The 27,352-nt window shown below is 42.8% G+C and overlaps 1 protein-coding gene across 1 annotated transcript; it reads right to left on the bottom strand.

Moving 5' to 3' along the window:
* Nucleotides 1-177: 177 nt before the first annotated feature.
* Nucleotides 178-27,346, bottom strand: LOC137080513 (C-type mannose receptor 2-like). Its single transcript, XM_067447577.1, has 7 exons — nt 27,001-27,346; nt 21,009-21,023; nt 15,081-15,413; nt 14,550-14,916; nt 3,936-3,974; nt 3,478-3,843; nt 178-1,367 (listed from the first exon to the last, which is right to left on the bottom strand). The coding sequence occupies exons 1-4, from the start codon at nt 27,227-27,229 to the stop codon at nt 14,552-14,554; spliced, it is 942 nt and encodes a 313-aa protein (XP_067303678.1). The 5' UTR covers nt 27,230-27,346; the 3' UTR covers nt 178-1,367; nt 3,478-3,843; nt 3,936-3,974; nt 14,550-14,551.
* Nucleotides 27,347-27,352: the final 6 nt, after the last annotated feature.

Here is a 27,352-nt window from a genome sequence, read left to right as displayed (position 1 = left end):
ACCGAGAGCTTGTTTGTAAATGCATTCACCTTCCTAATTTTTCTCAAAGATGATGATCATGTTGGGTAAGTCCTCTGTGTATCAATAAATTATTTTATTTTTTTACAACACCGACAAAGATCGTTTATTCCAGCACGTGTGCAGACAGGGTTGCCAAGTTTTTACAACAAAACCCACCAACTACTAGCCCTAAACAATGGCTTCTCGTGGGGTTCTCAGTGGGAAAAATGGTGTTTGGAGGGTAAAATGTGTGTTATTTTGGCATGGTTGCCTGCTAAAATTCGCACTTATGGGTCTATATATCACATAATAGTCGCAGACCTTTGTAGGTCTATCCAATGGATGTCTTTCCTGGTTCGGTTGAAACACGCCTCATAATCACAGCCCAATGGAGCGGTTTCAGACTCATATTCTGACTAGAATTAAGTATGACCACGTCAGGCTAGAGGACACCAGCACTAATGACTAAATCTCCCGCAGGATTTTATATGAATGAAATATAGGATTGTCAAATTTTTAAAAAATGTAACCCTCGAAAAAGCCCAGGCCCAGATAAGATATGTGGTAGTGTTTTAAAATATTGTGTGGTTTTGTTAGCACCATTTTTTTACTAATATTTTTAGAGCATCCTCTATTTCCGTTATTGTACCCGCTCCATGGAAAACATCTACAATAGTTCCAGTAGCAAAAGTCCCTAGACTTGATTTGACCAATGGCTCTCACACCTCTAGTGATGAAAAGTTTTGAGCGTTAAGTAAAAAAAAGTATATTGTATCTGAAATGGAGCCTCTCATGTTACATGTTTCTCTGTAATACTAGCCTAGAAATCTAGACGCACCCTAGCGGCAGAAAATCTAATCTGCCGCGAGTGTCGTCTAGGAACTCTCAATATCCTTCTGAGCTGTATTCGCCTAACTCTTGCCGGGCCAATCACATCGTGTATAGAGTCGGCGGGCGGGGCCATAATGACGACGGCCGAGTTGCGGTTGTGTGCTTCTAGTAAACACAGAAACTGGCGAACGGCGGTCTTTCGAATCAGCTTTGACCGCGACTCTGGAAGACTTGGAGTTAAGCTTTTCTCTGAGAAAAGAACAAAGAACGGCACTGAAGTCATTCTTAAGAAGGGAAGATGTGTTCGGAGTTTAGCCGACCGGATACGGAGAATGTTTAATCTATCAACAAGCTCCGCTTCACCTTCGTTGCTCTGGTTGGTTGTAGCGCTATCCTATCGCGTGCAGAGGGAGTTTGAAAGACAACCGTTTATCCGCCCCTCGGATTGAGCTGTCAATGGTGAGTTTCCAGACCAAACATCTTGATGTGGGTCCGGCTTGTCAGGCTACTGTAATGCTGGATTCAGACACAAAGATCTGAAAGAGAGAAACATCAAACAGTTGAAGATGTTTTACTCCAGGTTAATGTGATCATTAACTAATCCTGAGAAATACGTCAGTAAAACATTCATGCAAAATGTTATGTTGTAGACCAAAATATGCACATGCATATTGTTACTGAATTAATAAAGGTTGTGTTTGTCTTGTGTCTAGTTTGATTGTTGTAAGGGTTATGTCATGCAGATATAGACATTCAGATGGTTTATCACATCTACTTAATTATTATTATCTAAATAAAACATTTTTTTTTTACCTTGTTTGTAGGCTCTTAAGGTGCTTCACACTTAACACTTATACAGGTCCTTCTCAAAACATTTGCATATTGTGATAAAGTTCATTATTTTCCATAATGATACAAATTTAACTTTTATATATTTTAGATTCATTGCACACCAACTGAAATATTTCAGGTCTTTTATTGTTTTAATACTGATGATTTTGGCATACATGAAAACCCCAAATTCCTGTCTCAAAACATTAGCATATTTCATCCAACCAATAAAAGAAAAGTTTTTTTAATACAAAAAAAGTCAAACTTCAAATAATTATGTTCAGTTATGCACTCAATACTTGGTGGGGAATCCTTTTGCAGAAATGACTGCTTCAGTGAGGCGTGGCATGGAGGCGATCAGCCTGTGGCACTGCTGAGGTGTTATGGAGGCCCAGGATGCTTCGATAGCGGCCTTAAGCTCATCCAGAGTGTTGGGTTTCGCGTCTCTCAACTTTCTCTACACAATATCCCACAGATTCTCTATGGGGTTCAGGTCAGGAGAGTTGGCAGGCCAATTGAGCACAGTAATACCATGGTCAGTAAACCATTTACCAGTGGTTTTGGCACTGTGAGCAGGTGCCAGGTTGTGTTGAAAAACAAAATCTTCATCTCCATAAAGCTTTTCAGCAGATGGAAGCATGAAGTGCTCCAAAATCTCCTGATAGCTAGCTGCATTGACCCTGCCCTTGATAAAACACAGTGGACCAACACCAGCAGCTGACATGGCACCCCAGACCATCACTGACTGTGGGTACTTGACACTGGACTTCAGACATTTTGGCATTTCCTTCTCCCCAGTCTTCCTCCAGACTCTGGCATCTTGATTTCCGAATGACATGCAAAATTTGCTTTCATCCGAAAAAAGTACTTTGGACCACTGAGCAACAGTCCAGTGCTGTTTCTCTGTAGCCCAAAAGTGTCTTGACCTGGGGAATGCGGCCCCTGTAGCCCATTTCCTGCACACGCCTGTGCACGGTGGCTCTGGATGTTTCTACTCCAGACTCAGTCCACTGTTTCCGCAGGTCCCCCAAGGTCTGGAATCGGTCCTTCTCCACAATCTTCCTCAGGATCTTCTCGTTGTGCAGCGTTTTTTGCCACACTTTTTCCTTCCCACAGACTTCCCACTGAGGTGCCTTGATACAGCACTCTGGGAACAGCCTATTCGTTCAGAAATGTCTTTCTGTGTCTTACCCTCTCGCTTGAGGGTGTCAATGATGGCCTTCTGGACAGCAGTCAGGTCGGCAGTCTTACCCATGATTGCGGTTTTGAGTAATGAACCAGGCTGGGAGTTTTTAAAAGCCTCAGGAATCTTTTGCAGGTGTTTAGAGTTAATTAGTTGATTCAGATGATTAGGTTAATAGCTCGTTTAGAGAACCTTTACATGATATGCTAATTTTTGGGTTTTCATGAGCTGTATGCCAAAATCATCAGTATTAAAACAATAAAAGACCTGAAATATTTCAGTTGGTGTGTATTATGGAAAATAATGAACTTTATCACAATATGCACATTTTTTGAGAAGGACCTGTATATGTTGAAATTTTATACATTCATTAATTAATTACAATTTATGTTGGTCAAAAGAATAATTTGAAATTGTATAATTAACAGTTTAGATTTCAGCTGAAGAAGAAAAAAAATCTCTAGGCAATGGCAAATTCCCACAGTTATCAACAACAAAAGATTATCACTGCATTCTCCCATATATTTATGACCACAATAAACAGTAGCAGCACTTCATTTTGCAATACTTTTTTTTTTCAGTTAATGGTTTCATAAATGAATGTTATTGTCATTGTTTGGAGCTGCACTTACTGTTGTTAGATGAACTGCAGATGAAAGTCAGGCTGTTAGTGCATCCTCCATCTTCCCATTGTCCATTTCTCATAAAACCACACTCGTCTTTGCCATCAGGTTGTCCAGATCTCCAGCTCAGATAGAGCGCAGGATCACCTGAAGACCACTGCCATTTATTAACACTCGTCTTCTGCAGCCCAATCCAGACATACGGACCACCTCCATCAGTCACACTCTTCTTCAGCTCGTTCATGTCGTTCATGTTGTCAGCGGTGGCCAGATCTGTGTATTTCTCTCTGCAGTATCACTGAGCTTCAGTCCAGGTCTTCAACACGTTTATAAAGTGATACTGACGCTGAACACATTCAGATACGGAGCAGAGAGCTGTGAAAGAGAGGGTTTGATTTAATGCTTTTCAAAACAGGGTCAAACCTGATGAAACTATAAACCAGAAATAAAACTACAAACACACTCACCAATGAGAAGAAGAACCAAATATAGAGTTTGCTCCATTTCTGAGGAAGAAACACATTGAAAAACTCAGAAATCAAACATTCACTGATTCATTTAGGAGTAAAATATGCCAGTTTCAGTTTCTTAACAGCAGCATTAATGAAACACATAATCATTCAGACAATATGAACATCTCAAAGTCTAATTGTGTGTGAAGAATGAACATGTGAGTTGTTCTTACTTTAGAGTCTTTACTTTAGAGTTTCTGTCCTGAGTCTGCTGTTTCTGTCTGCAGCTTTAAACTACGTGATTATTATATCTGCTCTTTGGTTATTACCTTATAAATTAATTTTCATATTTTACTTCCTCCTTATTTGTGTATTTTTCCACCTCTCTTTTTTGTTATTTTGCATATTAACAGTATCAGTTAATCTACAATGTCTGCAAAATAAAGGCTATAAGCAGCAACATGGACTAATCAAGTACAGTATTGTTCAAAATAATAGCAGTACAATGTGACTAACCAGAATAATCAAGGTTTTTCGTATATTTTTTTTATTGCTATGAAGCAAGATGAAGTCTATGAAGTATTGTCTTGACAGGTAGGGAGTCAGGCGCGTAGCTCACGCTGTGGTAAGGAGGAGACCAGACACTTAACTAAGGCTTATATGGGAGCTCTTTGTGTGAATTGGAATGAGTGAGAGGAGTAGAGGGATCTGGTGCTGAAGGTGTTGATGTTTCCTCTAACCAGTGTCTCACCGGCTTTTTATGTGGGTTTTCTTCAATAAAACCATGTAAACCTCAGTTAATTCTCAGTAAAAGCTTCTGTAGACAAATGGCAAAAATAAAGTCATTCTGGTTATTAATATGAAGCCTTTATGATGGTGCACACACACAGAACCAAAATGGCTTTGAGCTCTCTCAGCTGGCGTAATGTTTTCATGGTGGTGCTGTTTTTGTGCATTCTCTCACATATCCATCTAACTGAGGCACTTCAGTTTAGCCATACTGAACTCCTCGAACTCAACACCAGGGACAAATGTTAACAGCAGATTTTTATTTTTATCCTGAGATCTAAAGCCACCTCTCGGGCAATGTGTACCAACGAGATGGAAGAGGAGACACTGTGAGCGGCAGCAGAAGAGAGGCAAGCGGGCTGGCATGGTAGCTAGGGGTAAAGGCTAATCCATCTAAACTCCCGCTCCCTACCATCTTCTCCATTTACATTTAATCATTTAGCAGACGCTTTTATCCAAAGCGACTTACAAAAAAAGGGTAGAGCAATAGAAGCAACGAAACAAACAAAGCCAACAACCTGTAAGAGCTGTAAGAAATCTCAATTAATTAGCAGAGTACACAACTGTTTTTTTTTTTTTTTTTTTTTTTTTTTATAGCCAGCTACAACAAATACTCACGTACGGAAAATACAGAACACTGGATTTGGATAGCTAAGATAACAACCCATTAGGACTAAGGCTGATGCCCCAACTGTTGTCGTTAATGCGGATTCAGTGGCCCAATGGGTTGGTTTTGTATGGCATTCTAGCTAAACGCGCAGCAATAGCCATCGACAGCAAAAACTCACGTACGCAAAATACAGAACACTGGGTTTTGGTAGCTATGATAACTATGTAACATACCCGCCTGAAGGCACAAATCCGGATGAGAGACGTAGATATGATCAGTAAGTGCTATTCTGTATTGGTCAAGTGCAATAGGAAAAGTGCAATTGGAAAAGATGTGTCTTAAGATGTTTTTTAAAAATGGCTACAGACTCGGCAGCACGAATTGAGATCGGCAGGTCATTCCACCAGGTGGGAACGGTCCAGGAAAATGTCCGTGAGAGCGATTTCATGCCTCTTTGGGAAGGAACCACGAGGCGCCGCTCATTCGCCGAACGCAAGCTCGCATCCCTGTCTTTAATCAGCAGCCGAGCCTCATTTACATTTACATTTACATTTATGCATTTGGCAGATGTCTCATGTGTTAGTCATGGTTTTGGTGAGGATAAATGTGGATCAGCTTTATGTAGTCCATAACTGTGGTAGTGTACTTATCAAGGGCCTGTCATGTTGATAACTCCCGGTATCAAAAACATCCCGGTATGTGCATTGAAAACAGTCCTGTATACAAGGAAATTACATCTACCTCTGTGAGTGTTTCTTCCACTCTAGATGTAGAATTAAACCTGTTCTATGCCTGTTTTGATAGGGAGAATAAGGTTGCTTTGTGGCCCTACCTGCCCTCCAACGACGATACTACACCCGTTCTGAGCCCTCATGAAGTGAGTCTCTGCCTTGGTAACATCAACCCCAGGAAGGCATCTGGTCCAGCAGACGGAGTACTAGGCCAGGTGCTAAAGGTCTGTGCGACCAAGCTGGCAGAGGCCTTTACCACTATTTTCAACCTGTCGCAGTACAAGTCATGGATCCCAGCATGTTTTAAGGCAGCTACAATCATTCCTGCCCCCAAACAAGCCAACGGCACATGCCTGAATGATTATAGGCCTGTGGCACTCACATAGATCCCTGCAAAGTGCCTGGAGCAGCTCGTCATGAAATGCTAAAAAAGGCCCTACCATTTGCTTTGGACCAGTTTGCCTACATACGCTCATTCGCGCCTCCTACATTTCTGCCGCTGCCTCAGAAGACGCATTAGTCCAGCAGGGCGGCTACACATTGTCATGATGTAAATAAGAAAATATCTCTATTGCAAACCCCTCCATGTTGCTGTTGCTAGAGTTTACCTTAGTTGTGTCATTGCCATAGAAACCAACTTCCTGTTCCTTTCTCGTTTGTATTTATTGCTCCTGGATATAGTACAGCAGTTTTGTTTGCAAATGCATACAGGCCAAAAGCGTTTGCACATAAGTAAAAATGAGTACCACCTTAACAGCATCCATGATCAAACAAACTGAAACATGAAGTAAACATTTTCTGGCGTATAATGTGACGTTTGAGAACCTAAACCCTGTTTCTCCCAGTTCACATGGCAACACATAACCGGCGTTTTCAGAAATCTCCACTTTGGCCGGAGTTTTTAGAAATAATCGTTTTCTGGGATAAAAACAACGTTTTCCTAACCAAACAACCCACTAATGATCTGATTGATGAGTGTTGAGTTCATCAGTGAAGACGGTGATACTGGGCACCGAGAGCCTTTAAAAACCTCAGTTTGAGGCTCCAGTCAAAGAGGGAAGTGTGTGTGAGATAAAGGAATGAGTTTGTGTGTTGAGAGGAGGGTTTCATGAATTAAAAAAAGACAAGACGAACATAAATAAGAGATGTTTCCTTGTGTTATTTATTATAACGGACAAGACGACAGCAGGCGTTTAGAGATGAAGACATTAAAGTGCTCATTTTGATCACTCAGTTCATTTAAAATGTTAGTAAAGGTTGATGAACTCTCATTATCCACTGAAATAATAACATCTTCTAGTTCAGAATTAACATGTCATTATTTCCTATGAATACTTGATTGAGATTGCCTTGTATACTGTGTGCAGACAGTCCGTCTGTTTGTTTATGAGATATGAATATGTTTCCATGTAAACACATCCTCATCACTCATTTGTTTGTCACGCCACATTTAGACATCCAGGATGGAAAATATTTAAATCTCTGACGTGAAACAGAAGAAAACTTTACAATGATGCAATCCAATCTTGTTCACATGAAATACGTCTGATCCTGAGTCAAAAAGGCAACTTTTTAACCCCTTTAATAATCCATTTCAAAACCTGATGTTTTTTTCAGACATGCCTTCGAAACAAATAAAAAATGGACTTCATTCAATGAGTCTAAGAGTCAAAAGCTGAGGAGGGATAACAATAAAAGAGGGTTAAGCGTATCTTTTCTAAAACATGTTCAAAGTTTACATGTGTGTGGAATTTATGGTTGAATGAACACCACTTTATTAGTGTCTGAATAAATGTTGGTTATCTCCTAATATTGAACATATGATTTCTCTTTAGATTTTCTTTTATATTAATACTATATCAATTAAATCCATAATCCAATTTTGTGAATTAAATACCAGAAATTAAATTCAAAGCATAAAAAAAGAATTGTATTAATCTCTTAGTGAAAATTCTTGTTTTGTTTCCTGTATTGCAAAGCCTGTTTGTTTATGAGATATGAATATGTTTGCATGTAAACACATCCTCATCACTCATTTGTTTGTCACGCCACATTTAGACATTCAGGATGGACAATATTTACATCTCTGAATTGAAACAGAAGGAGAAACAGTGTGTTATTTTTCTAGTCATATTATATTTAACTTCAGTCAGTCTTATTAATCTGTTAGTTTTACTGTAACAACAGAAAAGTTATACCATAACTGTGTCCCAGTTCAGAGCTTCATCCTTCGAAGTCTTTGAAGACTGAAGTGAACGTTCTGGTCTAAGGTGGATTCACTGTTTACGTCACCAGCCGTTCCCGCCCACTGCTCCTGTCGCCTAGCAACTGTGTGACAGATTCCACCATCAGGACACAGCAGAGACGGTTCTGACAGACTTTTAAAGTTGCCCTGCCACACAATACTGTTTTTACTTGTATTTTTTTTTTAAATATAATAGGTCCATATGTGTTTATGTTGTGAATGTGAAAATGAACTGCTACCTCCTGTCAGTTCTAGTCACTGAAAAGAAATAAGCAGAGAAATCTGCCAATTACAAAAGCTGGTCAGTCTGACTTGGTGTTGCCTGAGCTCATTACTATTCATGAGCTCGCTCAGTTGTGACCACATCCAGGGCACGAAGCTCCCGTTCCACCAGATCCCAAAGATGCTCTATTGGGTTGAGATCTGGGGCCCGTTCTTCGTACCTCGCTTAATACATCCGAGATGATTTGACAGATCCCAGATCTTTTAATCCTGATAACTGATCTCTGGCTAATTTGGTTCTTCAAACGAATTTGCGGATTGGAATAAAATATCTGGATTAAATTATCTGAGATCACTGCTTGTGCCTGTGTTCCTGAAGAGGGCAGACACATCGATACTCGAACCACGATAAGCAGTGCAGCGATTGGCTGGCGTCAAGACAACATAATGACATATAATTAAAAAAAGCCACCTTGCAAAAAACTTGACAAAGAAAAAAAAGAAAGGAAAGAAGAAAAAAACACAAATTTCTGGACCTTTATAAGGAAACAACCAAACCAACATAAAAGTTAGATAAATTAAATGTTCACTGTTTTGATGAACATGATTCCCAATTATTTATATTCATGATTTTATACTATTTGTACACACTTTGCATTTTATTTACAAATTATAAAAATACACCTTTAAATACAAAGATATATTTTTAGAAGCAAGTGCCGTCAGGTGATGTATCTCAAGGCTGCCCTGTTTACATGTTTTTGTTTTGGTCTGTTATAAAATGCATGTTTCCAGTTACCCAATAGTATTTCACCACCACAAGTTGACAGCTGGCGGAAAAACAGTGTATTGCCATGGAAGCCAGCAAACAAACCAGGGCCAGAGATCACTGATTCTACCCGGCCTAAAAAGCAATCAGTCAACTTCAATCAACTTTATTTATATAGCGCTTTTACAATGACGATTGTTTCAAAGCAGCTTCACAGTTTTAAACAGGGCAATACTGCAACAAAATTTGATTTGGCTGTATAGTCGTTCTGGAGAAAACGTCTCGGGTTATGACTATAACCCTTGTTCTCTGAGAGGGAATGAGACACTGCATCGTCGAGTGTCAACACTGGAACGCCCCCAGCGTTACGCGACTGAAGCATGAATGAAATCTATCTAATTGTGATTGGTGCTTTGTCATGACGTAGTAGATGACGGCATAACCGGAAGATACAAAGCGACGCTCACACACACACTAGCTTATTTGCAATGAAGCGAGCACAATACCCGTGTTAGGTGTGGCGACGAGACGCAGTGTCTCGTTCCCTCTCAGGGAACAAGGGTTATAGCCTGAGACGTTCCCTTTATCGAGGGAACTCGCACTGCATAATCGAGTGACAACACTCGATTGAACTGGGAATGAACTACTCACTTTGCCACACCGTGATCACGTTCGTCCTAATGTGAAGCTGGGGGACCAGGCACACTTGCCGGGAATTGCAGACTGTTGAAACTTCTGACTTCCTCCACCGGGAAGACCTCTCCAATAAACTCTTTGAGCTCTGACTAGCAGAGCAGGTGAAGTCTACCCTCTTCTGCCGTCATGCCGTTAGATGGAGGATGGAAGGCCTAAAGAACCACTGACTGTGCCACATTAGATGGCACCTTGGGCACATACCCCAATTTTTTTCCCTAGGATGTAAGATGGCCTACACTCCGCCAGGGGGAAACTCCAGGCAGGTTGGCATGATAGCCAAGGCCTTGAGATCTCCCACTCTCCTCAGAGAGGGGATAGCAAGGAGAAAAGCCACCTTGAGGGTCAGGTTCCTTGCCTCGGCCGACTCCAGCGGCTCAAAGGGGGCCTCAGCCAGCCCTTCGAGCACCACTGCCAGGTCCCAGATTGGGACTCTGGAATGAGTCACAGGCCTCATCCTCCAAGCCCCACGGAGGAGCCGTACAACCAGATGGCACCTCCTCAGCGGTCCATCACCTATAGATGAGTGGAAAGCCCCAATGGCAGCCACTTACACCTTAAGTGTGGACGGGGTAATCCTTGCGGAGAAGCGATCTTGGAAAACTCCAGCACTGAAGCCCCTGGACAGTTAACTGGATTCACTTCACGCCCTCTACACCAAGTTGATTAACACATTCCACATTCCTGGTGGAAGGAGCTCTGGAGCTAAGCAAGGTCTCCATAACACCTGTTGACAGACCCTCCTCTATGAACTGTGTCCCCTCCGTGTGCCAGACCCATAGGTTCCACAACTCTCGACGGACACCTCCAGAACTCCCGGGAGCAGAGTAATCGGGGGAAATGCATACAGACATAGCCTTGGCCACGTCTGTATCATGGCATCCAGGCCCAACGGGGCCAGATGCCTGAGGGAGAACCACAGTGTGCAGTGGGACGTCTCTCGAGACGCGAACAAATCCACTTCCACCGGGCTGAACCTCTTGCACATAGCCTCCACCACCTCTGGATGGAGACACCACTCCCTGGGCCTCAGCCCCTGCCTCGACAGGATGTCTGCTCCCTGGTTTTGGTCCCCAGGAATGTACATCGCCCTGAGGGATGACAATTTCCCCTGGGACCACAGGAGGACCTGATGCGCCAGTCTGCACAGAGGGCGTGACCTCAGACCCCTCTGATGATTTAGATACGATACTACGGCCATATTGTTGGATCGTATCAGGGCATGGTGGCCGCGGAGGTTTAGGAGAAAGCTCCTCAGAGCTTTGTAGACCACAAGCATTTCCAGGCAGTTGATGTGCCAGGAGGAATGCTGGGTCCCCCACGGACCTCTCGCAAAGCGGCCCTCCATGACCGCGCACCAGTCAGTGAGGGAGGCATCTGTTGAAACGGTTTTCCTGCAACACGATGCTCCCAACACTAGCCCTAGGGACAGAAACCAAGGTTTCTTCCATATGATGAGAGAACGAAGGCATCTGCATGTTACCCTGATCATACGGAAGGGACTCCCCTTGGGGAAAATTCCTTGGTCTTCAGCCACCACTGTAGGGGTCTCATGTGAAGCAAGCCGAACGGAATCACGTTGGACACTGCTGCCATAAAACCCAGCAGTCTCTGGAACTGCTTGACAGTGAGGCTGCGGCCTAGCTTTACTCTGAAGACAGCCCTCAGTATGGACTCGATACGTCCGGGGGACAACTGAACCCGCATCGTTGTCAAGTCCCATACGACTCCCAGGAAAGCTTAGGGCGGCCACTGTGAATCCTTAGATGAATAAGACAAGTGAACACAATTTGGATGATAGGCTGATAATCTAACTCCTCAAAGTTACATAAATCCCATTTAATTCCTCCATAATTAAATGGAATTAAATGCCACCATAACCACCCCTCAAGTGAACATGGTCGGAATGATAGGCTGAATAAACCTTATTCCTCAAAGTCAGATAATGTTTAATTTTAATTCCTCAGAATTAAATGCAGCCATAATTGCCAGACGATACTGTTTAAATATGTATTTAACCGCATCGTCATCTACACACTGCCTCAGCAAACGCAAGATTTTATTCATTTACAACAAATTTGGCTTTCATCCCGCGAGGCTGAAACACTCGAAAAACGCATGGCTGTACGTTCCGAGATATTTCTAAACTAACACAGCCAGCACCCTCAGGAGCTGACTGCATGCCTCACACCAAACAGTATCACATGTACACCGATCGTGTGTGTTCACTCTTATTTTATTGCATGTAATCTACGCGCTGCCGCGGCAACGCAAGATCGTATGCATTATGAAGTGGTGAGCTCTCGTTACTACTTCTTCACTGCCTCGATGCTGTGTACGTCTGATTCCTCAACAATCAAACTACTCAAGCATCTGGTTCTTCACACGGGGAAAGAAGCCGCAATGTGGGCTTCTGCACGGGGACAGAAAACACTGGGTCACTATACAGGCAGCCCCCTCGAGAACTGCCTGAGCGCCATTATTTTATGAATGAAATGGCGTGTTGGGTGCTTTAACGTCAGCCGTCTCGATGCTGTGCATGTCTATTCCTCAGAATCAGACGGCTCGAGCATCAGGTTCTCCACCCCGGGGGAAGAGGCCGCAGCACGGGCTTCCAAGCATGGAAGGAGAACATCTGATCTGTCAGTGAGACTGAGAAGGTGCCTCAGCAGTCCCAAGACCCGCTGACAAGTTAATTTGCGAGCCCACTGGTCACCGCCGCGCTGCCTCAACAAACGCGGGACAGAACCACGGAGCTCGCGAGCCTGCCGGCTTCACAAAATATTTTTCTTTTTGGACAAACAATTCAAACACAGAGCGCTTCGCTGAAGAGCAAAAAGCTAGTGTGTGTGTGTGATGTCAGTGTCGCTTTGTATCTTGCGGTTATGCCATCATCTACTACGTCATGATGCAGCACCAATCACAATTAGATAGATTTCATTCATGCTTCAGTCACGTAACGCTGGGGGCGTTCCCAGAGTGTCGTCACTCGACGGCGCAGTGCGATTTCCCTTGATAAAGGGAACAGTGATGTTATCAGCGTATTTTAATTTATCATAGAACGACAATGAGGGCAGATCAGTATTATAGTTTATAGAATTAAATAAGACCTGATTCATTTATTTTATTTTTATATTTAGTTGAATAGCTTGGATCATAATTGTAGTGTCCCCAACTGAGCAAGCCAAGCCAAAGGCGATAGTGGCAAGGAACCAAAACTCCATCAGGGCATGATCGAGAAAAATAAACCTTGGGAGAAACCAGACTCTGTCGGGGTGCCAGTTCTTCTCTGGCCTATTATCAAACAGAATATGATTATTATTCTGGCAACCTTACAGGTCAGAAATCACATTAGATCGGAATAGTTGAAATTTCGGGGTGTCACGCAAGAGACGGGTTCATTTAGAATGGCACGTCGATTACACAAGAGTATGAATAATTGAAAGATCGGAGTTATTGCGCCTGAGATGGGTTTATTGAGGATGACGTGCCGGTGAGGTAAATTCAGAGGAGACACCAATTGACACGGTCTCAGCTCACAATCATAACACTCCAGGATGTGTTGGTCATATCTGGGCGCAGGCCCACCATCTGATCCGGACACGGCCTGGATCAGGCTGACTGCAGTAAACCTCGGGAAAAACAGAGAGACTAACATTAGTGTAGATGCCACTCTTTTTATGATGTAACGAGTACATCAGGTGTTATGGGAAGTGTTCCCAGTTCCGGCTGACCTAGTTAACGCAGCCTAACAATCAGTCAATTGATTTGAATAATGAAAGTTAAAAATGTTCTATGTGTATGCCATAGTAAAGAGATTTTTTAGTCTAGATTTAAACTGACAGTGTGTGTCTGCTTCCCGAACAATACTAGGAAGACTATTCCAGAGTTTAGGTGCGAAATAGCCTGCAGTTAATTTAGATATTCTAGGTATTATTAACTGGACAGTGTTTTGAGACCGCAATAGACGTGATGGAGTATATTGTGTTAAAGGACAACTCTGGCGAATTTTTAAGTTTATCTTGATCGTTATATCTTTGTGAGTACAGTCTATAGAAGAAAAAAAACGAACCGGATTGGTGCTTGCAACACGGAGTTATTACAGTTAATGCCCAGAGCCCCCACTCTGGGCCAAGGAAAACACAAACTAGAAAATGCATCTATTGTAAATCACAGAAGGAAATAACAATATGTTAGTAGGATTCTTTAAAGGGACCCAAAGCCCAAACAAGATGAGATAAAGAGTATAATTCATCTAATGAAATTCAACATCAATGTACATAACCTATCACAAAGAAAAGAGCAACAGCTTACATTTACATTTTTGCATTTGGCAGATGCTTTTATCCAAAGCGACTTACATTGCATTCAACACATTTTTTGACATTATTGTCAGTTCTTGCTTTCCCTGGGAATCAAACCCATGACCTTGGTGTTGGTAGCACCACGCTCTACTGGTTGAGCTACACGAAAGCTTCTGAACCCCCAAATACAGTCGGGAATAACACACACAAATATGATCAAACAATGAAAAACAGTCAGTAAAAAAGAAGAACAGCAAAAAAATAACCTTCACTTATATCTGCTGCAGAGGAAGTTGAGTTTGTCAGTCTCAGGACGGCTGATCCAACGCTGATCTCCTCCAGACTGAACTGCTCCAGATCTCCTTGTATTCTCACAGTACTCCCCTCCTGTGCCGTTCCCTGGAGCCCAGTTCTGATAACACACGGTCTCTCCGCTCACCCAGAACCAGATGCCCACAGTGCAGGAGTGACGTAAACCCAACCACACCGCCTCAGTAGACGCCCCTTTAACCACATTCATCACCTCACGCTGCATCTCCTCTGAATGAACCGAGACCAGATTCAAACTATTCTGTCTGCAGTATCTCAGAGCTTCAGACCACGTCCGGCTCTCTTTGATCAGAATCAGTTTATCTGGACACAGAACAAACCACAAGCAAAAACTAGAGAGAGACTGATCAAAAACAACATGAAGAACAAACACTGTGGAGGAATCTGTCATGTCAGACATGTAGCGTGAACTTTAAGATATCTGGAGGTGATGGATGGATTGTGTGTGTTTGAGAGGATCTGCTCACCTTCATGACACACAAAATGAAATTGATTGTTGCAAGAGACATCGTGCCAGTGTCCCAGAGTGTTCGGTTCAATCACTGTACAGTTTTCACCTCCATAATTATTAGGTTCACCAGACTTCCAGTATCTGAATGAGGAGTCACTCTGATCCAACCATCGCCATGAGTCTCTGAACAGACCAATCCAGACATCATTAGATATGAGACTATCATTGATGAACTTCTGAATCTGTTGATTCTCATTCTGGTTCCTCACACTGACCAGATCAATGTGATTCTGTCTGCAGTAACTCTGAGCGTCTCTCCAATTCATCGTCTGATTGACAAAGACGAGTCCTGTGCAAACTTTAAGAAAAACACACAGAAACAGATTCATGAGTCAGTTTGTTCATTATTCTTACACTGATTTATGGTTTGGATGTGAATAAGAGTAGCGGTGGAGCATCAGAAACACTGATCATTCAGAGACTAATTCTACAGCTGATACAGCTGACACTGCTCAAAAAAAAGAGAAAGGAACACTTTTTAATCAGAGAATAGCATCAAGTCAGTCGAATTCCCGGGATATAGATGTGGTCATTTAAGTAGCAGAGGGCGTTGTTAATCAGTTTCAGCTGCTTTAGTCTTAATGAAACTAACAACAGCTGGACTAGATGGGCAACAAGGAGACAACCCCCAAAACAGGAATGGTTTTACAGGTGGATGCCACTGTTTTTCACCAGTTTTGCATTTGGCTAGTGTCAGTGTCACTACTGGTAGCATGAGGCGATACCTGGACAGGCAGTCCAACTCCTCCAGGATGACACATTAATATGTGCCATTGATAGAAGGTTTACTGTGTCTCCCAGCACTGTCTCAAGAGAATGGAGAAGATTCTAGGAGACAGAGAGTTACTCTAGGAGAGCTGGACAGGACCATAGAAGGTCCTGAACCCATCAGCAGGACTGGTAGCAGGCCACTGGTGGTAATGTCTCTGACCAAACAACAGAAACAGACTTCATGAGGGTGGCCTGAGGACCCAACTTCCTCTAGTGGTCCCTGTGCTCACTGCCCAGCACCATTGAGCTTGATTGGCATTTGCCATTGAACACCAGAATTGGCAGGTCCGCCACTGGTGCCCTGTGCTTTTCACAGATGAGAGCAGGTTCACCCTGAGCACACGTGACAGTCGAGAAAGGTTCTGGAAAAGGCGTGGAGTTATGCTGCCTGTAACATTGTTCAGCATGACTGGTTTGGTGGTGGGTCAGTGATGGTCTGGGGAGGCATATCCATGGAGGGACACACAAAGCTCTACAGTCTAGACAATGGCACCCTGACAGCCATTAGGTATCGGGATGAAATCATTGTCCGATCCTATGCTGGTGCAGTGAGTCCTGGGCTCCTCCTGGTGCACAACAATCCCCTGCCTCATGTGGCGAGAGTATGCAAGCAGTTCCTGGAGGATGAAGGAATTGATAACATTGAATGGCCACCACGCTCACCTGACCTAAATCCAAAAGAACACAGCGCTAGGTTGCACCTCAGACTGTCCAGGAGCTCATTGATGCTTTGGTCCAGATCTGAGAGGAAATACCTCAGGACACCATCCGATGTGTCATTAGGAGTGTGGCCCGACATACAGGAGTGTGTCAGGCATACATAGCATGTAGGGGCCATACAAGCTAATGTGTACCATTGTGATTCAGCAAAATGGACTAGCCTGCTGCATAGATTTTTCACTGTGATTATGAGGGTGTCTTTGAATTCAGTCCTCTGTAGGTTGATCAATTTCATTTCCATCAAACAATGTGGCATCCTTTCGTTCATAACACAATACCCAGTATCTTAGTATAGATATCCAGCATTATATTTTCCCTAATGAAATCTGATGTGTTTTTAAAGTGTTCCTTAAATTTTTGTTAACAGTATATTAAATATTTAGAATACAATGTTGATGATTTTTCTAATATAACAAAGTAAAATGTGTGAATTGTTTGTGATAATTTTATTGCATCTTTATATTTCTCCATTATGTCTATATCACACAGTTATAGGCATTCAGATGGTTTATCATATCTACTTAATTATTATTTAGGGCCGGGACTCGATTAAAAAAATTAATCTAATTAATTAGAGGCTTTGTAATTAATTAATCGAAATTAATCGCATTTTAATCGCATATAAATATTTGACCTGAGAACAATGAGAAGTAATTTTTCACATGTATTTTTAGTATACCGTTGAATAATGACTGAAAACATAAGCTTAATCAACAAAATATTGTTTATTTATTTCAGTCCAGCAGACCAGTGCAATGTTTGCCATTAAGTTAAGCAAAAGCATATTTGTGATATTTGAGGCTCAATGTGCTGCGGTGATACGCTAATTCCTTGTTGTATAGCTTGCTCACAGCCATGCTCTTGACGACGCTTCCATTCTTTCGTTTTTTAAAACAAAATTTCCCATCCACGGGGCCAAGCAAAGCGGTCTCATCAGCTTCTTCGTTCATGTTCACGCATGCCCTGCGTCTCAATCAGCTCCCTAGTTCCCTAGTCAGGGCACTGATCAAGACATAAGTCAATGGGCTGACTCCCTGATCAGTGCCCTGACTACTGAACTAGGGAGCGGATTGAGACGCACCCATGGTTTGTTGTTGTGGTTGTCGCGCTAGTTGGTGTTCCAGTATAATCGGTCCGTCGAAACTGATTCATTGAAAAACGTTCCGCGGTGCAAAAATAAATGCGGTTAATTTTTTTTATTTTTTTGCGTAATTAATTAAAGTTACGTAATTAATTAATCTTAATTAACACGTTAAAGTCCCGGCCCTATTGTTATTATTTAATAACTTTTTGTTTGTTTGTTTGTTTTTAGTTTAGAGCTTTATTTGTCCCCTTGAGGCAATTAGTTTAGGCCAGTGTTTCTCTAAATGTTCTGACATTGCCCACTTTGGAGGTAGGAAAGGTTTCCGAGCCCCACCTGTCCCCAATCGCCCTAACAAAATGGTAATTAGGCTTTAAGTTTGTCTGTTAAAATTTGTTTTTTTATTAACATCACATTTTAACCCGCTCATGTGACTTCTAGCTGACTCCCAGTGTGAGTTTTTTTAAGGCGACCGTTATTTTAGAACGTTTCCCATTATTGTTTCCATGGAAACGTTATGCTTATCGTCTTTTTTCCTGTCTCCTCTCTCCCCGTCCTCTCCTAGCAACGCCCCTTTGTTTCTTCTACGTGTGAAATGCAAGTATGTAAATAAGGGATTAAGCATTAAATATTATACATAAATGTACAACTTATACATAAAACACTATAAAGGTACAGAAGAACTAAAATGTAAACATTATAATGTAAATAACTATATTACTGTCAAACAATATGTTAGTGTCTTTCACCGGGCAACAAAACCTTTATAAATGATCTTGATTTTGATCTATAATGTGAGATGGGCCCTGCACCACAGTTTCGAGTCCTGTCAAATGGATTTGCAGCACGTAAATTCATCAGTTTCTCCTGAAATAAGTAACCAGTTAACTGGGAGAAGAATCGAGTAAACTTTATAGTTACTTACACTATGTGTATCTGATATAAATAAAACATGTTGGCAAATTATATTTGAATGGATTCTAATTGCTGCTTTCATAGACACCAGTGTGTATTCTACAAACTCTAAATGTATTGTTTTACTAGTACTTATACCAAATCAATTCAAATCAAAATGTATTTATAGAGCACTTAAAAAAAAAAAAAAAACTAGTGCTTATCAAAGTGCTGTACACACATAAAGACAAAAATACAAAGAAAGTTATCAATAATAGAGGGAAAGAGCCAAAACTGAACAAAACACGAGTAAACAATAAGAGAGCAGTACTCAAATAGTGTCAAAAGCCAAACAATAAACATACGTTTTTAAACTAGATTTAAAGACGGCAAGTGTATGAGCCTGACTAATATAAAGAGGCAAACTATTGCAGAGCTTCGGGGCCGCCACGGCAAAGGCTCGGTCCCCCTGCTCTTCAACTTTACCCGTGGAGCAACTAAGAGCAAATGCTCAGCGGACCTTAAAGCCCTTTGTGGAGTATAAGGCTTAATCAGGTCAGAAAGATATTTCGGTGCTAAACCATTAAGGGATTTAAAAACAAACATTGAAATCTTAAAATTAATTCTGAATTGTACAGGTAACCAATGAAGAGAAGCAAGAATAGGGGAAATATGATCCCGTTTTCATGTACCCGTCCACAAACGCGCTGCCGTGTTTTTAACCATCAGCAGTCTGGAGAGAGAGAGGCCTGGCTAATACCAATGTAGAGGCCATTACAATAGTCCAGGCGAGATGGAATAAAAATATGCTCCAGTCTTTGAAAGTCATTAAAGGACAAAAAAGTTTTCCCCTTGGTAAGTTGTCTCATTTGAAAAAAACTAGATTTGACTACCGAGTTAATCTGTTTGTCCAGTTTAAAATCACCATCCATAATAACCCCCAAATGGGGGTTTATGTGTATTTAAATGTTTGAAACCTAAAATAAACATTATGTGGTTGAACACACTGTATGATATATGTCAAACGCTGAGTGCGTCCGCATCTGGCTCAGCGCCAGCCAAAGTGCGAAAACAGTTTGATTCTGTCAGTTATGTCACATCACTGAACATTCTAAATCCCATATGTGATACTATACTCAGTACCATAATCTCAGGGACACAGAAATCAAAATCTCACATTGGACCGCTCAAAAGGTTAATAGAGATGGGCACAAAAATGTAACTAATTTCCTCCCATTTGTCACGCCCCACTTGTCATGTCGCTATTCCTCACCAGTGGGACGCGCCTGGTTTAGGCTCTCATGGTGCTTCACACATAACACTTAGCACATATACATTCAATTACTCACAAAATCAAGAGAAGAGGAGAAAAAAAGGAAGAAAAGAAATAATTATAATTATAATAATAATCAGCCAAATTTGTTACATAAGTGAAGTGCCTCAGGGACAAAAGTAAATGTATAACGATTTTTAGAACATCTAATTGTCCTTAAACGTCGCTCCAGGGGCATCCACTCAGATTCAAATAGTTTTTCATATTTTCATATTTTTATATTTATGTTAACTGGTTTGATTGTGGTGTATATGCTTTTAAAGGGTGCGTAAATTAATGACCATGTAACGATGAATCAACAGATTGGAGATCCAAATGCTATTTTATACAGACAACAGCCCACTATAGAAGTCTAGAGTACAGTCAAGGTCAAAATACATGCAGGCAGCCTGAACAGACAAACACAACAAGATAGGGAACGTAGGCAAGAGAGCAGTCCAGAAACAGGCAGGTGATCAAAAACCGAGACATGAAACCATGATAAACCGCTCAGAATTGTAATGGTTACACTTTACAAGACTTCGCAGTGAATGGCAGAGTGAACAAGGTTTATATAGACTGAGGTGATGAGGCTAATGCCACAAGGTGTAAACAATGATGGCTGATGAGTCATGGCAAAGGATTATGGGGAATGAAGTCCGGAATGGGGATAAATATTGAGGTGAAGGAGCCCTCTGGTGGCGATCAGAGGGAGCCCCAGAGGCCTGATTTGTGACAGACCACATGAATTTGGGATACATTTTACCTTGACCTACATTAATTTTTAATGTGGCCTTTAATTGTGGCCAGCCTAAGGCACACCTGTGCAATAATCAGCTGTCTAATCAGCATCTTTATATGCCACACCTGTGAGGTGGATGAATCATCTCGGCAAAGGAGAAGTGCTCACTAACACAGACTTATACAGATTACAGATTTGTGAACAATATTTGAGAGAAATATGCCTTTTGTGTACATAGAAAAAGTCTTAGATATTTGAGTTCAGCTCATCAAAAATGGATACAAAAACAAAAGAGCTGCGTTTATAATTTTATTCGGTGTAGTATTAACACAAATAAGAGCAAGTACACAACCTTGTAGTGTACCTATAGAAACGTTTACTATATCCGATAACCCCATTAACCCTAAACCACTGTTGCCTGTCTGTTAAAAAATGATTAAAATTAAACTGACTAATATGTTTTTGCCCTAAAATAACAAGCTGCAGAAGATTAATTCAGACGAGAAATCCACAAACAAAAGCCTCGAGAAAGCCCCACTCTTTTCCAGCTGACATCAAAGCACATTTAGCAAAAACAGCTTAGCATCATCTACGCTTGTTCCAGCGGGATTTGCAAGCTGCAATGTTTCTAGGACTGGTCCAGCAACCGTCATTATATACTTGATCTCTTTTTCAAAAGCCTTCATTTTCAAAAAGGTCAAGGCGACAGGACGGTAGTCCTTCAAAGCTTTTTTAGGTATTGGAACCATAATTGAACTTTTCCACAAATCAGGTCCCAGCTCTAAGGAAGACTGATAAAGTACTGAGCTGGGGTGCGTTTCCTAAAACCATAGTTGCTAACTAAGTTAGCAACTTTGTTGGTTGCAATGCAATTCCCCGTTGCCAACCAACTAAGTTGCTAACAGGTTAGCTACCATGGTTCCCTTATCGAGGGAACTTCCCAGAGCGTCAGAATGACAAAATGGGGATGCTCCCTAAGCATCAGCGAATCTGAAGTCTGAATAGACACTAGTCCAATCCGACTGGCGTGCGTGATGACGTCATTGTGACGGCATACCTGGAAGTATAAAAGGGGAGTCGGCGCATAATGGCAGCAGTTATTGCTCTTCAGCATAACGCTATCTGTACTGTCTGTCTATTTACTGTTGTGTTGTCCAGTTGCGAGTGTTGTGTGAAAGTTTTTAGTAAAATGGAGAGAGAGTTTAAGCAGTGTGGGCATCCCTGTCCCCGCTACATCTCGGGCTCGGATACACACCTGCTGTGTGTGCAGTGTCTGGGTGTTCAGCACGCTCAGGCGGCTCTCGAGGGAGCTGCCTGTGAACACTGTGAGCAGCTGACACTCAGACTGCTCCGCTCTCGGCTGGCCATGTTCGATGAGTCCGGCCATGTTCGATGAGCCCCATGGTTCTGGACCCGTGGCTCGGCATTGCAGATCATGGGGCTCACAACGGGACTTGTCAGAGGGTTTCGGGACTGCTGCGGCACTTTCCCAATCCTCCTCTGACAGTTCCGAGGATCTTCCTCCCCGTGTGGAAGCCCGCTTTGCAGCATCTTTCCCCGGGTTGAAGGGTCCGATGCTCATTCTCTCCGTTTCCGAGGAACCGGAGGGTGCGGGCATTGAGGCGGGGGATGAAGCGGGATATATAGTACGTTTCATCCTCCTGCCCATGAGGAGCTGGTTGAGGTGTTGACCCGGGCGGTGGCCAAATTAAAGATCGATTGGCCACAAGAAAAGCAGGAAGACCAGCCACCCAGCAGGCTGGACGACCGATTTCTTTCGCACCGGGTCCAAACACCGCGCTGGGGCTTACCATTCTTCCCGGATCTGCACACCTGTGGTCACACCTTAGCTTTGGTTGACAAGGCTTATATGGTGGCTGGGCGGGCATACTCTTGCCAACTTGCAGGCCCACCAGGCCGACCTCCTTGAAGAGCTGGATGAGGGCGAGGGTCCCCCTCCGGAGGACATTTTAGAGCTGCGGAAGGCCGCAGATTTGTCTCTCCGCATTAGAGAGAGCAGAGAGACAAATGGCACGGTATGCTAAGCTAAGGAGCGGCCAATGGCACGGTAACAAGGAGACGGCCTGTGCCATTGGCCACTCCTTAGCTGGTATGGTAACTGTGGAGAGACATCTCTGGCTGATAAAGCAGAAAGATAGATAGTTTCTCCTGGACTCCCCGATCTCGCCTTCTGGGTTGTTTGGAAACGCGGTTAACACCACCGTTTCCAGACACCAGGAGGTGAAGAAGCAGTCAGCGGCCTTCCAGCTATTTCTCCCTCGCCGCTCTAAACCAGGGAAGGCTGGCCCCAGCCATCTGCCAGCTCCTCGCATCGACAAATGCAAAAGGAGAGCGTCGCCTCTAGAGCCCCTCCTCCGGGAGCTTGGCAACAGAGGCGGCATTCTCATCAGCAGCCCTCTGCTCCTAAAGGGAGCGCGGAAGGCTGCCGGAAACAAGTCCTAGCTACGGCAGGACTTCTAAGGGCGGTCCCTCCCACGAAGAGGCAACCAAGGTTGTTTTCTTCTTGGCACCCTGGGGAAATCGATGTGGTAATCCCACCGTCTATGACACTTCGGGCCACATCGATTTCGCCCGAACGCATGCAGTGGGGCAGCTCACGCATCCGCACATAGAGACTCGTTCCCAGCTACTTCCTGCCGGTCAGCCACTTCAGGGGGTTGGGGATGAGCCTCATGTAACACCTGACGCCAGCCTCGAGAGGCTGCTTCCCTTAGTAGATTATCTCGGCGCATGGAAGTGCCTTTCGAGTATTTCTACATGGGTCTTGCGTACTGTAGAGAAGGATTACAGACTGCAGTTCGGTCACCCTCCTCCGAAATTCATGGGGTTGAACTAGACCACAGTGGTACCAGAGCAGGCTTGGGTAATGGAACTAGAATTAAAATCCTTACTGGCGAAGGAAGCCATAGAGCAGGTTCCTCTGGTGGAAAGGGAATCCGGGTTCTACAGCCGGTACTTTATAGTTCCCAAAAAGGATGGGGCGTTGCGTCCAATTCTAGATCTGAGGCATTTGAATCAGTCTCTAAGGAGGTTCAGAATCAAAATGCTCACGATTCCCATCATCGTGGGTCAGATCCAGTCCGAGGACTGGTTCGTCACAATAGATCTGAAGGACGCATATTTCCATATCCCCATCCTTCTGTGTCACAGGAAGTTCTTGAGGTTCGCTTTCGAGGGCGAAGCGTACCAATATCGAGTGCTTCCCTTCGGCCTAGCCCTCTCCCCACGCACATTCACGAAGTGCATGGATGCAGCTCTAGCTCCAATGAGGCTTCTGAGTACTGAATTATATCGATGACTGGCTCATATTGGCCCAGTCGTACGAGATGGCAGTTCGGCATCGAGATGTTGTTCTGTCCCACATAAAGTGCTTGGGGCTGAGACTCAACACGAAGAAGAGTGTGTTGACGCCATCCCAGAGGATTACGTTCCTAGGGATCGTATGAGATTCGACAACGATGCAGCACAATTGTCTCCCGCACGAGTCGAGACCGTACGGCCGATGGTCTTAGGAATAAGGCTAGGCCACAGCATCACTGTGAAGCACTTTCAAAGAGTGCTGGGGCACATGGCAGCAGCGTCCAACGTGATACCTTTCGGCCTGCTACACATGAGACCCCTCCAGTGGTGGCTGAAAACCAAGGGGTTTTCCCCCAGAGGGAATCCTTTTCGTATGATCAGGGTAACGCGCAGATGCCTTCGTTTCCTAGTCATATGGAAGAAACCTTGGTTTCTGTCCCAGGGGCCAGTGCTGGAAGCGTCCTGTTGCCGGAAATCCATTTCAACAGATGCTCCCTCACTGGCTGGGGCGTGGTCATGGACGGCCGCTTTGCAAGGGGCCCGTGGGAGGGCCGTTATTCCTCCTGGCACATAAATTGCCTGGAGATGATGGCGGTCTACAAAGCTCTCAGGAGCTTTTTCCCGGACCTCCGCGGCCAACATGTCCTGGTATGGACAGAAAATACGGCTGTCGTAGCGTACCTCAATCACCAGGTAGGGTTGAGATCGCGCCATCTATGCAGATTGGCGCATCTAATCCTGCTGTGGTCCCAAGGGAAACTGTTGTCCATCAGGTCAATATATGTCCCGGGGGTCCAAATTCAGGGAGCAGACATCCTGTCGAGGCAGGGGCTGAGGCCCGGGGAGTGGCGGCTCCACGATAAAGGTTCCCAACGTTAGAACCGCCAGCATGAGTAAGACTGCTTCAAATGTCTGTGTTTTTGCCTATGCCCATCAAGTAGCCCAAACATGATCACGTATAGTTAATTGATCAATGGAGCATGCGATGTGTAGTGCGTGTACATTTGTTTAGCTGGCCACTATATGTGTAACTTTATGTTTGTGTATTATAAAAGCACTCCAAACAACAATACACAAAGAGTGGGGAAATATGTTGAACTAAATAAGCGCGCTTCTTCATTCAAATGCGCTACTATTCCGTGTCTTTCTATGTAAACACTAGCCTGCCGTGCAAAACCAGTCCGCTTACTACAATTGTCTACACAAACCATGCGTAAACACACACACACACACACACACGTGCACAACTGCACTTCCCACATGTACACCTTCAAAGACAAAAAATACGACGATATATCTGATTAAAAGCCATATTTTTATTTTGAATAAAGTTTTTTCCCGCTGTTAGGGATGACACAGCTTTACGACGCACTCAACACAATAACAGCGGCGCATACTCGTCATTATTTAGCTCCGCCCACACGATACACCCCCCACCCGCTCTGCTTTTTTCGGAAAGACTCGGAACAGCGCATCTTTCTTATATAATTATTTAAAAAAATAAAGACTTTTCAGAGATATGCAGGATGCAATGCTACTCTATAGGTACTCAAGATGGACATGACACTGACTGAAACCGAGTGTTTCACCCCCCCTTTAAAATGAAAGTGTCCTGCTGTCAATAGGAGCACAACTTTAGAAAACGCTCCTGTGCGTCATACTAAATTAATTAAAATATTGTCGATAGGGGTGCAACTTTAGTATACGCTTCTAAGGGTCGTATTTCAAGGAAGTGACAAACGACCTATATAGGCGTATTGGTTAGAGCACATGTTGATATATTTACTTGTTTTTCATGAATATATTTTGTGTAACATTTTACCAGATTTACAGCTACACTTATTCACTTTTGTGGTTTCCTTTATTTTTTCTTCACTAAATGTTTAGATTTTATACAATTATTGTGCACTCGTCATTTTGTAACCTTTGCTGCTGAATTAATCACTAATCTAATTTATTCACCATCTATAGTAGTAGGCTATTTTTGTCATAGATTGTGATTTTATTTATTTATTTTTATTTGTTGATTTTCTTCATAATGAAGTCTGTATTTAGTTGATTGTTTTTAACTCTCAAAAGAGTGATTTTCAATCCAACACACTAAGGTTTAGAAATTCTATCTGTTTTTCCCCTCTCAGTAGATTTAGCAAAAAATGCTATCTTCTTCATATTTAATATACTCTGTAATCCCTTCATGCTTTGTTATTAGGATACAATGTTATCTGGTATGTAGGTATACCACAATCAACACAAAAAGTAATATATCCAGAAATGCTAAGCACCTGTTTGTTGAGATCAGAACGTGTTCAAAAAACTAATTCCAATCGTTGCAATAAAAACAACCCTTCAAAACTTCAATATTAGATGGTTTCCATTCTTTAAAGGTCCCATGGCATGGATTTGTTTATTATTTTATAATGTTTCCTGAGGTGTACTTATCTATACTTAGGCATTTTTTCTATACTGATATTATCCCTTTGGCTTGAATACTCTGTTTCAAGAGGCGTGTCTGCTGTGAGACTTCAGTGAAAACACCCACTGTTGTGATTGGCTGACATTGGTGCATTTGAAATGGGGCGTGGTTTAGTCAGGTGTGAGCAGCAGCAGTAGGAGAGAGACAGAGCTGGGGGAAGGTTGCTGAGAACTGAACTTTGTTTTCAGGACAGTTTTGTTCATAAATATCAAGATAGGGCAAAATGTTGTTCTATGTCTGTTATGTTTAAATGTTATGCATTCATTAATTTATTACAATTTATGTTGGTCAGAACAATGGTTTGACATTTTTATCTTTAGGCTGCCTAATGGCAGATTCTCACAGTTATCATCAACAAAAGATCAACACTGCGTTCAATATCAGATTATTTTCTATACAGAAGTTGAATGTGTAACAGATATCCACAGTCTCCCATATGACCACATTAAACAATAGCAGCATTTAGTGTTGCATTAAAATGTTGTACAGTTTATGCTTCATCTTTTCATACATGAATGTTATTATCATTGTATGGAGCTGCACTTACTGTTGTTAGATGAACTGCAGATGAAAGTCAGGCTGTTAGTACATCCTCCATCTTCCCATTCTCCATTTCTCATAAAAGCACACTCGTCTGTGCCATCAGGTTGTCCAGATCTCCAGTTCAGATAGAGCGCAGGATCACCTGAAGACCACTGCCATTTATTAACACTCGTCTTCTGCAGCCCAATCCAGACATACGGACCACCTCCATCAGTCACACTCTTGTTCAGCTCCTTCATGTTGTTCATGTTGTCAACGGTGGCCAGATCTGTGTATTTCTCTCTGCAGTATCTCTGAGCTTTAGTCCAGGTCTTCCTCTCATTTATAAAGTGATACTGACGCTGAACACATTCAGATACGGAGCAGAGAGC

The sequence above is a fragment of the Pseudorasbora parva genome, chromosome 1 (genome assembly GCF_024679245.1).
Source record: "Pseudorasbora parva isolate DD20220531a chromosome 1, ASM2467924v1, whole genome shotgun sequence".
Lineage (NCBI taxonomy): Eukaryota > Metazoa > Chordata > Actinopteri > Cypriniformes > Gobionidae > Pseudorasbora > Pseudorasbora parva.
Note: the sequence above shows the minus strand (reverse complement) of the source record. Positions and strands in the feature narration are given on the sequence as shown.